This window comes from Lotus japonicus, chromosome 2, assembly GCF_012489685.1.
Source record: "Lotus japonicus ecotype B-129 chromosome 2, LjGifu_v1.2".
In the NCBI taxonomy this organism is placed as follows: Eukaryota; Viridiplantae; Streptophyta; class Magnoliopsida; order Fabales; family Fabaceae; genus Lotus; species Lotus japonicus.
In genome coordinates, this window is record NC_080042.1 from 41,066,699 (window position 1) to 41,080,953 (window position 14,255).

General features: G+C 37.1%; 2 protein-coding genes across 3 annotated transcripts; one reads left to right on the forward strand and one right to left on the reverse strand.

Annotated features, from left to right (window-relative positions):
- Nucleotides 1–2,580: 2,580 nt before the first annotated feature.
- On the forward strand, nt 2,581–3,787 carry LOC130736431 (LOB domain-containing protein 20-like). The gene is made up of 2 exons (XM_057588267.1): nt 2,581–3,038; nt 3,494–3,787. The coding sequence occupies exons 1-2, from the start codon at nt 2,670–2,672 to the stop codon at nt 3,785–3,787; spliced, it is 663 nt and encodes a 220-aa protein (XP_057444250.1). The 5' UTR covers nt 2,581–2,669.
- On the reverse strand, nt 3,425–9,527 carry LOC130738002 (histone-lysine N-methyltransferase SUVR3). 2 transcript variants are annotated; one of them, XM_057589881.1, is made up of 3 exons: nt 8,798–9,527; nt 4,073–4,462; nt 3,425–3,914 (listed from the first exon to the last, which is right to left on the reverse strand). In XM_057589881.1, exons 1-2 carry the CDS (start codon nt 9,402–9,404, stop codon nt 4,074–4,076), a joined length of 996 nt encoding a protein of 331 aa, XP_057445864.1. In that variant the 5' UTR covers nt 9,405–9,527; the 3' UTR covers nt 3,425–3,914; nt 4,073. The 2 variants fall into 2 exon arrangements, with proteins under 2 accessions (XP_057445864.1, XP_057445863.1); XM_057589880.1 differs by having other exon boundaries at nt 3,425–4,462.
- Nucleotides 9,528–14,255: the final 4,728 nt, after the last annotated feature.

Here is a 14,255-nt window from a genome sequence, read left to right on the forward strand (position 1 = left end):
AGGGAGGCCAGCTCGGCTTTGATCTCGCCCATCGTTCCCGTCTCTTCGCCCCTGTGTTCTGCGGCAGACACCTCGAGGCCCCAAATTAGCATGTTAACCTCCAGGCGGCGTCGGTGCAATTCCCACATCTCCTCCGTCCGCCCCAAGAAGGTCAGCAAACCCGCCTTCAGTTGGGGGTCCAGATCCTCTGTCAGAAGCCTGCTGACCAGGGATCTGATCCTATCAGGGGTGGTGACCTGCGTTTGGTAGGAGTAGTATAGGTCGCAATCCAGAGCCTCGGCCCTGAGTGCCTTCAGGTAAGTCTCCTTGGAGATCATTTTGTCTTTGGGGTGAGCGTGAAGCCTGCAAGGGGGGTGGTTACTATTTATAAACGAAACGTTCGTGGGAGGTAACGCCCTTTAGCGTTTTCCCATGCGTTTCTCTTGGGAAATGAGAGGGGCATTAAATTCAATTAATCATATTAAAAAAAATAAAAAGCCATCTGGAAAAGCTGAGTGGGATTAAAAGCAAGCCACATTAGACCCAAACTTACTTTGGACCCAATTGGATTAAAAAATATATTTTAGGGATTCAATTTGATGCTAAAATTTTACAAGGATCGGGTTTGATTCCCTTTACAATTTCAGGGACCAAAATAGTATTTAAGCATAAAAAAAAATAACTTCAATTGTGGGGAAAAGAAATTCACATTATACTATTTACTAGTATTGATCCCGCGTCATGCACGAATGGAATAAGAGTACTTTATCGGCATACATCTGACCTTTTCATATTTCCTCTCTCGTTATTATGCTTTGAATACATATATTACCTATTTAAGTTTTTTTTTTTAAACTCTATTTAATTTGTTTTTTCTAATCCAAGCTACATTCTAATTTTTTTTTTCTAGTTTGTTATGCTTTGAGTCAATGTACCAAAACCATTTTAATCTGAGAGATGTATATACGAAAACATAAAATATATATTTTTTTTTAGTTAATTTGTGGACCTGACCCGCCCTAGAAAGAGCATGAAGAAGACGCGCTTTGTCCTTAGTATTAAGGACTCGATGTCTTGCAGGCATGTGGACCAGACCCGGACCCGCCCTATGTGGTCTTGGCGGGACCTCTGATGTATACCTCTGTGTGGGACATGACGGATTGAGATTCTTGTACGTGTGTCAAGACCATAATTGTACGTGTGTCAAGACCATAATTGTACGTGTGTCGAGACTATAACTGTACACATGTTATGAATATGACTACTGGGTTGTTACCGTCAAGGCCTAATAGATTGAGAACAAGACCCAAATGTAATAGGTTTAGGTCAAGAGTCAAGCCCCACTATAAAAGACTAGACTCCTATTGAATAAAGTAGGTTCTCTCTTATACTCAACAATGACTACCATAAATCCTAGATGAAGTTCTTCCATATTCATGTAAGAACAATTTCCAAATCAATCATATTAAACTATTTGATATTAATTATTTTATGGCATATTTGATATCATTATGAACATAAGATATTACATTCAAATTTTTTTATCGTGTAATATAAAAAATAACCATAATCATTAACAAAAAGATTTTATCAGCATATATCTTAATGGTAGAAAAATCACAATTAACTTTTATTTATTATTCTAATGTCATTAAAAAACATTAAATGTCAAATTAATATAATAGTTATTTACGAAAAAGTCACAATCAACTTTTTTTAATTATTATAATGTTATTAATAACTATTAAATGCAATAATAATACATCAATTATGTTTAAAAATATAAAATTATTTAATATTCAAATTACTAAAAATCAGAAAATATAAATATGACATCCTCTCTATCGTCCATATTACACCCTCAATTCCAATGGACTTTAAGTTGAAGGATATCACTTGTTGAATTGTTAGATCCATTGTATGCCAATTCACATTGCCCACAGAACTACACAAACACAGTCTAAATCATATATTACATTACCGTTTGAATCATAAATTCCTCCTTTTGCTTTGCTGATTCGTTTCTATAATTTTATCTCCGTTTTTTTCTAATTAAATTATTGTTGCCTTTTTAGTAAATTATAATTTTTTTAACGTACTGTTGAGCTGGATATCACTTTTTCCCTTACTTTACATGGTTGATACAGCAAGTAACTCCTCGATTGAGATTCTCTGTGCATGATATCCATGCACATCTATCTGGTTTCACCATCCAACACGCCAATACAAGTAGCAAACAAAACCTTCCTATGTTCCACCCAACCATATTTTGTCAAACTTTGATGCATTGTTACTGTTACCGTAAAACTTAACACCCAACCTTGTAATCACACATATTCAGAAATAGTTTCATTCTTTTTATTTTATTTAAATTAAATCTATATTCTGATGTCTTTAGAAACTTTACATTATTTGAGTTATTTTACAGGTTAAATCTTTTGTATCATATACAAACAATCTAACAAACACGCCAACAAGCAGGAATTTTCTCATGCCTGGATACTAATCACGTGCTCTTCACACCTCCCTTCGATACCAACCATAACGTCTTCTTTTCAAACAACAAAAGCCCCACCACATTCACAGAATCAACGTGCATTCCCCCTCACACTAAAAATTCACTTATAAAAGCATAAACACCAGACCCCTTTCTTTCACAATTCCATTTCCACAACATCCAAATTTCCAACATGTCCGAGCAACAAGGCGGCGATGGCACTTCCACAGTCAGGCGTAGAGGCGCCACTTCAAGGCGTGGCATGGCAACACCAGACATAGAGGCAGCAGCACCAACTGGACCATGTGGTGCTTGCAAGTTCTTGAGGAGGAAGTGCAGCAGTGAGTGCATCTTTGCACCCCACTTTGATCCGGACCAGGGTCCAGCAAGGTTTGCTGCTGTGCACAAGGTGTTTGGTGCTAGCAATGTGTCAAAGTTCCTGATGAATATTCCGATGAACCGCCGCGATGAAGCGGTGACAACTATCTGCTACGAGGCTCAAGCTAGGCTATCTGATCCTGTTTATGGTTGTGTCCCTACCATTCTGAACTTACAACAACAGGTTTGATCGGAATATCTAGATACATTTAGTTTTGCAGCTTCTACTACTTTCTATTGATTTCGTGGTAATTAATATATTTTCTATCAGATTAAATGCCTCTATAAAGTTAAAAGTTAAGTTTTTTTATTCTATATGAATGGTCAAGAACTCAAGATCCTGTCATGTATAGATGATTTTAAAATGGACACACCAGCAAAGCCACTGTCCAGTGTGCATAGCACTCGGATATTGGGATTACATATATGAATTTGCGCAGAAACAGTATTTTCTCATAACTTAATATGTTCCTAAAACATATTGAAAGATTAGACAATTATTGAGACACTCCTTTAATTTTTTAATTTGTTTCCAGCAAAAAAAAAAAAACAGAACATAAGGGAAAAAGATAAAGGAAAAAGACAAAGCTACAACAGTTTTATTCATCCATAAAAAACTCACATTTTTTGCCAATTCAGGTTGCATCTTTACAGGAACAGCTCACTATGCTGCAAACTCAGATAATACATGGTAGTTTGGCATATCCAAATGTTCTCCAGAGCACACAAGAGCAGCAACACACCAATATAGGGTTCCAGTCAGCGTACCCAAACTTCAACCCAGGTTTTGACTATGCAATGGAAACAGCACCCTCATCACACAACTTAGAGCCTGTTCAATTCTCTCAGTTGCCCAAATATGAGGAAGAAGATGAAGAAGAATGCAAGATTCCGCCGTTGTTGAACAATGATATAGTATTTCCCCGCCATTGAGTGGCTGTTTTTATTTGTTTTCATTCCATCTCTATCCTATGTTTGCTTTGTATGCATCAACAGAACCATCAAACATTTGAAAAATATTCGTACCTGTTACATAGATATTTGGCAGACTGCGGATGGCCTGCAATGCATGTTATGAACATTATCAGATGTATTAAAACTACCCTTTGTTAAGTCAATCTCAACCCCTAAAATGTGGTTTCCTCTTCATCTAATGAAAACCAAAATGAAAATCCCTCTATCAACTAAAGTAAGCTAATATCCCTAAAAGCAACATGCCTTAAGTATCTTCTGAGGGCAATGTTCCAAAGCAAGAAGGACTATTGCAAAAGCATGGCAATCCATTGGATCTTTTCCTGATTTCTCCATAGCTAAAACTGAATTCTTCATCTTCTGGGATATCTTCCAAAGCAAAAAAGCAAAGGCGGGGGAACAAAGCTCCTGAACTTCTAACTAGCTTTGTGCTTAAATTACCACCATCACATGAATGATTTACAAACCGCGCAACATTTCCAATTCGAGTAGCATCGATGTTCAATCTCAAACATGCGTTTCCAGATGGAAGATGCTCCCTTATAACTAAAAGAGCAGAAGAGAAACGACCATGCAATGCTAGTTCATCATAATATTGTTGTCTCTTCTGTGCTTCCTTGGTTGTCAAGAGTTCACCTTTTTTCACAAAAAACCATGAATTAATTTTGCATGCATGTATAAAAGGGATGATAAAAGGCCGGAGCAAGATTAAATGATTAAGAAACTATCAGTGCCAAGACTAGAAGGTAGTTTCTACCAATCTTCATATAATTCTCTAACCGAGGTACATACATCTCACCTTACTATTGGGTCTGAATCTGGATGCAAGTGTTATTATCTATATACTTTGCGGGAATGGGAGCGGTTTGTGTATTATGGTACCTAACCCCACCAGTCACACAATATACTTACTATATTCTATAATTACACCTTGAAAGGTTTTTTTAATAATCTTCGAATTGAGTGAAATGGTTATATTTATAAAAGTTTATAGTTAGGAATTAGATGGTCTTTGAATAATTTTTTCAAATTTTATGACACTTTTAACCAATACTTTTTTATTTGATTTTTCATTGTAATAATATTCATGTTTTAGTAATTTCCAAAACAAAAATATTACTACAGACCATATTAAGTTCAATTAGATGCAAGTAATGGGTTCAGGTACAGGTATGTAGGTATCAGCAGATAAGGGTGCAAGTATCAAAGTTGCTACCAGCAGAGCGTGTGGGTCAAGGAACAGGTATTTAAAACCTTGCCAATTGTCATCCCTATGAACTTCCTACACATATTTTGATTTTGCCTCCTTAGTGGGTTGCCACAAGCAAAGATCTGTATCATTCCTACTAAAGCAAAACATTATGATAATTTCAAAGCACCTAGTTGATATTATCAATGACAGTCTAAGGCAGAAGCATGTCGGCCATAATAAAAATAATATCATATAGGGATGTATCATATGAGAATGGTGTTCTTACATGAGAACATGAGAATAAGGGAATCTATCATATGAGAAAGATGTTCTTACATAAGAACATGAGAATAAATCGTGACCGTTAGATCTAATCATGGACGCTCAACATTCAATGATGAAGTCATGTGACTTTTTAAAGAAGCTACATGACATTTTTAAGTGGTCATGTGACCATTTAATAGTTTTAATCTTGACCACCCATGATTAGATCTAATATGATACATATATAGTTTGAATCTCATGTTCTCATGTAAGAACATCTTTCTCATATGATACACTGATAGGATTGTTAGTCAAGTTAGGCCTCCTATTAGGAAAGTTTATGAGAGAAGGAACCGAGTTACATAGCTTTTAGCCCTTGTGGTGTTTCTGTTTTGCTGAGCTGTAATGCCAGCTGTAATTCCTAGCAGATTAGTAGGAATGATTAGTATAAATAAGGGAAGCTTAGTCTTCACTAGTTAGGCAGTTATAGAGTTGATTGGTTAGAACTGAATTGCAGGGCAATTCAGTTGGCATCTCTGTAACCGTTTTCTAACTGTTCACTCAGTTTTCAATACACATTCACTGTTCATCTTCTTCCTCAGATTTCTAGGTTTTTCTCTTGGATTTACAGTACCAGATCTAACATACACACACACACACATATATATAGAGGATGTGTCTAGTGAGAGGGAGGTTTTTTTTATGTGAGAGTGAGAAGGACAATATCTAACCATTGGATTAAAATGATTGGTTGAGATTAAACCCTCTTTCTTTTTTGTCCATTTTTTTCTTTTTTGTCTTCGTTCTCGCACAAGGTCAATTTCCTTATCTTCTCTCTTGATTCCCATGTTATGATTGCTTTGCTCACCCTCTCATTACTCTTTGACACATCCCATCACCGAGAACCACTTCTCGTTAGTTTGATTTGTGCATAACCATTAAGAGGCACGAAATACTGTTGTTTGGTGGCTTTTAAGACCTTGACCATGAGAGCATGCCACATTACAGAAAGCCTAATTTTCCTTTCAAGTTAGACAGAATGACAAGGGGGACAAAAGATAATCCCACTCCTGAAGAAATTTGAATGTCGTAGAACAGGGGACGGTTCTGTGTGAGAGACGATGGTTAGAAAATTGGGGTTTATGAAAGAAGAAGGGAAGGCGATGAAGACGATTCTGTGCGAGAGATGATGACGGCATGTTGAGATCGATTATGGAAGAAGAGAAAATTGAGGTTTATGAATATGGAGGCAATTTCACAACTGGGATGGAGTGAAGGATTGGTGCGAAAGATGCACGTGAGGTTTTTAAACAGAGTTTTAATCTCAGCTAGTCATTTTAATCCAATGGTTAGATATTGTTCCGCTCACTCTCACATAAAAAACCTCCCTCTCACAAGATACATCCTATATATATATATATATATATAGACAAAATGCTATAAAACAAGCATAATTAATAAAAATAATAAAAATAACAATAACAATAATCCCTCCCTTCAGAACTTCTGTACAATAATTGCATACAACATTAATACTATCTTCTTTCAAAGAACTTCCACCCTGGATCAGTTATGTTATTCCTTGAAGAAGCTTTTGATGAAGCTCCATCACTTGCCATGTTAAGGAGGAGATGAGGGAAGAGCTGGAAAGTGAATGCAGAAGAGAAAAATAAAAACAGGGTCTAAACTCATGTCTCATGAAGAATAAAGGGAAAGAGTCAACAGAGAAAAACAAAAGAAAAAGCAGAGGCTCGCCGGAGAGAGAGGGAGCTTAATGGGGAGGGATGGGATGCTGGAGAGGTTTTGAAGTTTGAATTAGAATGAAGAAGAATAGAGGCTGGGCTGCTTCTAAAAATTAGGGTTTTTGAATGGTTTAGTCAGATTCTAAACAGGTTTGGGCTGGGTTTCTTTGCTCGAAGGCCCAACAAATCCGCCATGCATATCGCGGCTGACATAGTCCCCCTAGCGAAACACGCCAGGCATGCACTTCTCATGGCGGTCCAACGTTAAACTGCCACGCCATACCGCCATGGTCGCCATTTGACAACACTCATTCTTTACCAGAAAAAATCAGATTAAGACACATTTCACCCTTGACCCCTTAACCATGATCTTAACAAGATACAACTAATACAGATCATAGATCAGTAAGCAGTGTAAACTCTAACTTATCTCTAAATTAGAGGATGCCAATTTCAATTCAACAAGCAAAATCATTCAATTCTGCTGGCAGATATAGATAAAAGTACAACAATCTCAATTCAAACACATATAAGAGGGAGAGAATTGACTAGTCTTTCATTCGTAGCCAAGATACAAAAAGTTTGAATCCAGGTTCTAACCCATGCGAAAAAAACAGAACAAACTCAGCCCAAACCTAGAAACAACTCATCTGAACCAAAGTTGGTACCAGAACTACTGAGCTACCAGCTCACTCAAATGGAAGCTTTGCAGAAGAAATGTAAAGGCAGAATCAGTAGGAGGCTGGAAGCACCCAGTCCCAAAGAAGAGCAATCATATGTCAAACTTTAGATCCTACCTAGAACCTCAAGGGAAGCATGAAGGGAAGATGTTACCTAAACTACAAAATTCAACACGCATTCATAGGATTCGGATTCTCTCCTCAAACATGATGTGGTCATCTTAGAGTGTGTTTGTGAGTTGTCTTTTGGAGGGAAGGGAATGGAATGGATGAAATAGAAGGAGGAGGCATATGAGAAGCCTTCCCCTTGTTTGGGAGATTTTAACAAGGGGAAAGGGTTTGGGGTATTTCTAAAAACCCTCCAAGACCACTCAAAAACCCTCTTTCAGTTGTTATATTTGTTAGTTCCGCAAATTGGGGATTTTGGGGAATTGGAACTCTCAAACAAGGAAAGTATTTACGCTCCTTCCCCCTCCCCTACCCTCCTCTTCCCTTCACCTCGCCCTCAATGCCTTTCCCTCACCTCACTTGAAAACTCACATAGAGTTTTTTTGGATGTAATCAGGGGACCGTACAACCTAGACCACATCATCTGATCCCCTTCATAAAAAAATAAAATAATCTTACAAACTAAAACCTCAAATTGAAAAAGGGGAAGGACAAAGGAGGCAAGCAACAAACAAAACTTTGTCCAACAGTGCATCACTCTTCAGCAATTACATATTAGAAGCAAGTCCCATTCAAATTAAGACCACAAAGAGGCAAATGCCGGTTTGGATTGGATCACAATCCTCTCATGTAAAAACTTGCTCATATACTACTGTGAATATCTCTTTCTTCATAAGTATTAAATAACTTTAATAAGCCACATAAATATCATGTTTCACGTGACATAATACAAGTATTAAGCCATGGAGCACCCCTTGTGCTTCCTTTTAATGCAATTCTTTGGCTTATAAAAAAAAAGACATAATACAATACTAATCAGTTATTAGCTTAAACAAATCATATATATTTTCAGCTTCACTTGCCATCTTTTGAAAAACAATTATCTGCATAAATGATTTCTCCAAAATACGATTTTTCAAGTTACCTGCATACTCAAACACGAACTGCCCTTTCCGAATGAATTGGTCAGCACACAAAGCCCATCCTTTCCTCCCATCCCTCACGATCTTCACCCGAACCGCAACCCCCTTCTGGCTCGACCGGCTCCCACACTCTGGTCCGCACCGGCAACCCGGTCCGCACTCGCGGCCTACATCAAGCCCGTCCAAGCAAGAACACGGACAATCCGAACAGGCATCGCGGCAGTCACACCCCGACACTACCCGGCCCGACTCGTCCACCAAACTCACCGATTCCGCACTCAGCGCGGGAGCAGGTGAAATTACGGACCTGCCCCCCCACGGTTGGCGAGGGAGGTGTTGAGAGGAGAGAAGGAGGGAAGGAGTGTAGATGAAGTGGGCGTAAGGAGGGTAGGTGGTGTTGAGAAAGGGGACTGGAAAGTTCTCGAAGCTTCTAGAAGCGTCGGAGGAACGGCGGAGAGTGATGGAGTGGGAGACTTGGCGGAGGGATTTGCAGGTCATAGAGACGTTGGCGAGCTCTGGTGGTGTGAGCCATGGTAGGACAAGCTCTGCGCATTCTATGGGAAAACAATCGTTGGGGTTGTGTGCCTTTCTCAGAACTTGTTGCGCCATTGGCGTTTGTCTAGAAAGGTTTTTGCTTAAAAATGTTATTTACTCCATGGAAATTGTGAGAAAATCGGTTTTGGTTCTGCAATATTTTGCACTAGGAGATAGATGTTTGCTCGTGCGATGCCCGTGAGATGCATATGGAATAATAAATTGTTAATTGTTAATTATAATCACGGGATATATATGGAATAATCAATCAATCAATATCAATCAATATCTATATCTATATATATTAGAAAAGAACAACTTCTAGCATGACGTGTCGCTCTCACAGGCCAAGTTAGTGACGTGTCGCTCCGAGATTAATTCTCACTTAATTATTTACAAGTCAGCTTTTCCACCTATTAATTCTCATTTAATAATTTATACATCAGCTTTTCCACCCGGCCTATTTGCCACATGTGCCATGATTTGGTTAGGGTTTCCATGGAGTGAGAGCGTGCGGCAAGATCTACAACCAAGAGCCACTCCAAATTCCTCATCAATGGCCTCCACCGATAAGGAGCTGGAAATAGGGACGGAAAACGGAACAAATTGAAGATTCAAGAGAGGGGGAGAACTTACCGTACCGCCGCGGCCGCCGAGGGTGATGTTGTTGAAGAGATGACCACCGTCCGTCATGGTTGCGAGTGAGAGGAAGCAGATTGAGGTGTGTGAAGGTACACAGAGAAAAGCGAAGTTACCGCCAGAGACCACAGTCTCTGTATATCATCAATATCGATGTAAGCACTCTCCTCCCTCAATTTCGCGTTTTCTCTGCGGTTTTTTTGTGGGCCTCATCGACTCAGACTCTTTCTCTGTCAAGTAGAGTGAGGAGTGATGGGAAATCAGAAACAGAAGTGGACGGCTGAGGAAGAAGACGCCCTCCACCGCGGCGTCCAGAAGTACGGCGCCGGCAAGTGGAAGAACATCCTCAGAGATCCCGAATTCGCTCCTTCCCTCACGAGCCGTTCCAACATCGATCTCAAGGTCAGAACTTGCCATTTATTTTCCTTTTGATTTTTTCCAATTTCTCATAATCTTCTTCTAGGGTTCGGGTTTGGATTATGGTTCCTTCAATCAATTTTTGATTTTTCAGGATAAATGGAGGAATTTAAATGTTGTCACTGGACAGGGCTCCAATATAAAGTCTAGAACTCTCAAGCACAAACTACCAGCACCTACTGCAGTTACAACTCCCGATCCTACTCTGCAATTCCTCCTCAGTATGTAGCCTTTTAACATGAATACATGTTATACCTTACTCTATCCTAACCTGTGTTCGCAAATTACCAAGACAGATGATGTTAGTTCATGTCCATTCAAAGACAAGTGTCGCTTCAGCCATGATTTGTTTGGAAATTATTGTAGAATTGATTTTTAAGTGAAAACCACTTATAGGGAGAAGCTTATGTTACTGTCATTGTTGATTGTGAAAAAAATAAGTCCATACAATCATGTAATTAGAATGCTGGTTATTAGACATCTGCTCTTAATTGATGGCTTTGAACATTTGCATGATTTTTTTTCCATGTTCTTGGGATTTTTCCTGTGCAGTGAGCAGAAAGGTGTTGACTTCAAAAAAGTTGATGCTCACGTTCACCAGTTAAAGGGTAGCAGCTCAAGGTATACAATTTTATTAAAGGAAGCAAAGAATGTAAACACCTACAGAATCTGAATGAATAGGACTTTTTGTGCCATACCAGCTATGCATGTGTAGCTGTAGATTCTTAAACGAGTAGAGTTTTATTCTCTGAAAATCACAGTAAACTAATCAAGCTTTACAGCTGAACCTTAATTAAGAAAAATTAAAAAGGTAATCCTCCTAGAACATGATGCTACTTACATCATGATGAACAAATATTTGGTTGGGAAACATGGTAGATGTACAAATTGTAATAGCATAGCTATTTTATTTATGTAGATGAAAGCCATCATCTTTTAGTTGGAGCTAATATGTAGCTGCTTCTAATGCTGGAGCTGCAACTAGCATGTTTACAAATCCACTTTGGGTTGTCACTACCAGGCCTCAGGTTTTATTCTCAATTTTACACTTACCTATTTGGTTGTCTTTGCACCTTATCTCATTGATTGGCATGATGCAAGATTGGTTGATTTCTCGGTGATTTTCTACTTTAATGCCCTTTGGTTTGTCTAATTTAACATTCGTGTCTTGAATTCAATACTTCAAATTTTTCTTTTCTTTCTAGCATACAATTTTACCAACTGTGTGGAATATTCATGTCAGCACCTGTCTTCGCCATTGTGAGTTTCTTGCTATTGAGTTTGGATGCTTTTCTTGCACGCACTAGCTTAGCTAACTCAGTAAAACATATACATCTTATTTTAGGCATGAATCTTAATATAGGGTCTGTGCTGCGTGATTTTCAAGTTCAGGACACAATTTGGCTATAATATTTTTCAGGTAATTACCAGTATGTAGTTTGTATCATAGTATTTGTCAAATCATACTAAAACGACCTCTCTTCTTTAGTTATAACTTATAATGTATGTTTTGTTTACAGTAAATTATAGAGATCAAGCCATCAAATTCCTTTTGTTCTTACCCGGGAAAACTAGGCAACTTACTGAATTAAAAATTGATGTAGATTACCTTTTCACCTTTCATTCATAAGAGTTTACGATGAACTATGAAGTAATAAACCAATAATGATGCTACTTTTTTTTGTTTTGGCAGATGTATGTATACAAGAGGATTATGAATAAACCAATAATGATGCTACTTTTTTTTTTTTGGATGTTTGTTTCCAAACATGCTTAAGTTGACTCAGTTTACAGATTCTATTTAATTATGCACATTCTTCCTAGAACATGAAGAAGCAAATGTTCTTCACTGCCTTTTTTTTCTTCTTTTTCTCTTTTGTTCCTCCGCCTCCTCCCGGAAACTTCATCACGCTCACAGTGGTTTCCACCGGTGACAGTTACTGAATGCTCTATGCATCTCAATTAATTTTCATGTTCTTGATGCTAATGTCAATGACCATATGTAGTCTTATTCATTTTATTCCTGCACACTTGAATTAGGTGTTCCACATGGATCGAAATGACTACTATATAGCTATGGAAGCGATTCAGGGGAGACGACAAGTAACCAGATTTGAAAAGTTTAGAAAACGATTATAATTTCAATAATCTAGGTAAATTTTCCTTCTTTTTAAGTTACCTTTTCTATTCTTGATTGTTGTTTGAACATCTATTCGTAGAACTTGCTTTGTTCCCTTTTCCTAGACAATATTTTGTACTATAACTGCTCTTTATGCTACCTTTAATCCATGGAGACTGCCTTCTTGATGGAATAATTGACTTTTACTTAACTTTGTGGTAATTATGGCTTCATATATTCAGATTTAGAAGTTTCAATTGCTACTGTAGCTGCTGTTATTCAATCACGTCATTAAAATTATAGCTGTTTAGAATATTAAATCTATTCTAATATCTAAAATCTTTAGCAAATCTAATCTGAAAGCTATACTTTTTATGTAGTTTCCAACAAATCTATAGTAATCTATTTGCTTTAGATTTTTATGTAGTTTAGAATATTAAATCTATTCTAATATCTAAAATCTTTAGCAAATCTAATCTAAAATCTATACTTTTTATGTAGTTTCCAGCAAATCTATAGTAATCTATTTGCTTTAGATTTTAGATTAGATACAAAAAGCAATATAAAATCTATAAATTCGTTTTCCAGCATATTAGATTTAAAAAGTTTAGAAACATATAAGATTTGTTTCCAGAATATCAACAAAATCTATAGATTTTAAATTTTAAAATTAGGCAAAATAGATTTGTTTTGGCTAATTTATAAGATTTATATATATAGTTAAATCTATAAGATTTTGTTTCAACATAAAAAGTATCATTATGAAATTTATAAGATTATGTTTCTAAAAGCTGCTGCACCATTCTATGAGACTTAGAGGTGCTACTGAGCGCGGCATGCATGGCTTAAAAGGGCTGTTATCAGAAGAGCATTTGAATTCAACATGGCTCATTTTTTTAGATATGACCAAGCTATTAAGATTCAGTAAGCATTTATAAATCTTATAATTAGTGTGCAAGGAAGTTAATATGTTGGAACCAGTGGTAAGCATTCGCACTCTTCCTCTTCTAATTTTTCTTACATCAATTGCCATTCTCATATGCTCCATTAGTAGCTCCACTCTCCAATATTTTTTTCATTGTTCTTCCTTATACTAGAAGCTGTAGCAGAAAACATTTGGCTAACTTTGTAGTAAATGTTAATTCCAGCAAGTATTTGCAAATTGTGAATTGTTGTCAGTATTTGCAATTCATTTCAGTAAATAATCTGTATGCACCAGAATCTCCCATGTAAATAATGATTTACTTTTCATACTTTAAATAAAGTGTACAATTTAAAGATTAATGCAGCAATTTCTGTTTCCATGTTAGGAGTAGAAGACTTTCAATGTAGTCCATTTAGAATTTACAGATACACATTTAGACTTATAATGTTAGTAGTAGAAGCCTTATGAACAGTCTCACGACAATGCATCAACCACTCCAAGTATTGTAACCTCTGCCTCTACCAAGCAAATTTCCTTCACTAAATACCCCAAATTCTGACTGGTGAAATTACTGAGCGAAATAAAACTGGATGCACCATTTTCGTGGCTTGAGGCACTAAAGCTGCAAGTGGTTAACATAAAAGGAACTGTTAGTTATTGAATTTATTTTGTGCTTTTGTTTGCTTAGACATGTGATTTTTTTGCCTATAATGTTTATTCATTCAATAATCATTCTGTGTCACTGACATTTTTCATGAGGAATTGCACCTCATAAAAGTCTATCAAGCTGTACCTTTTCCTACATACCTATCTTACTTTAACTTGA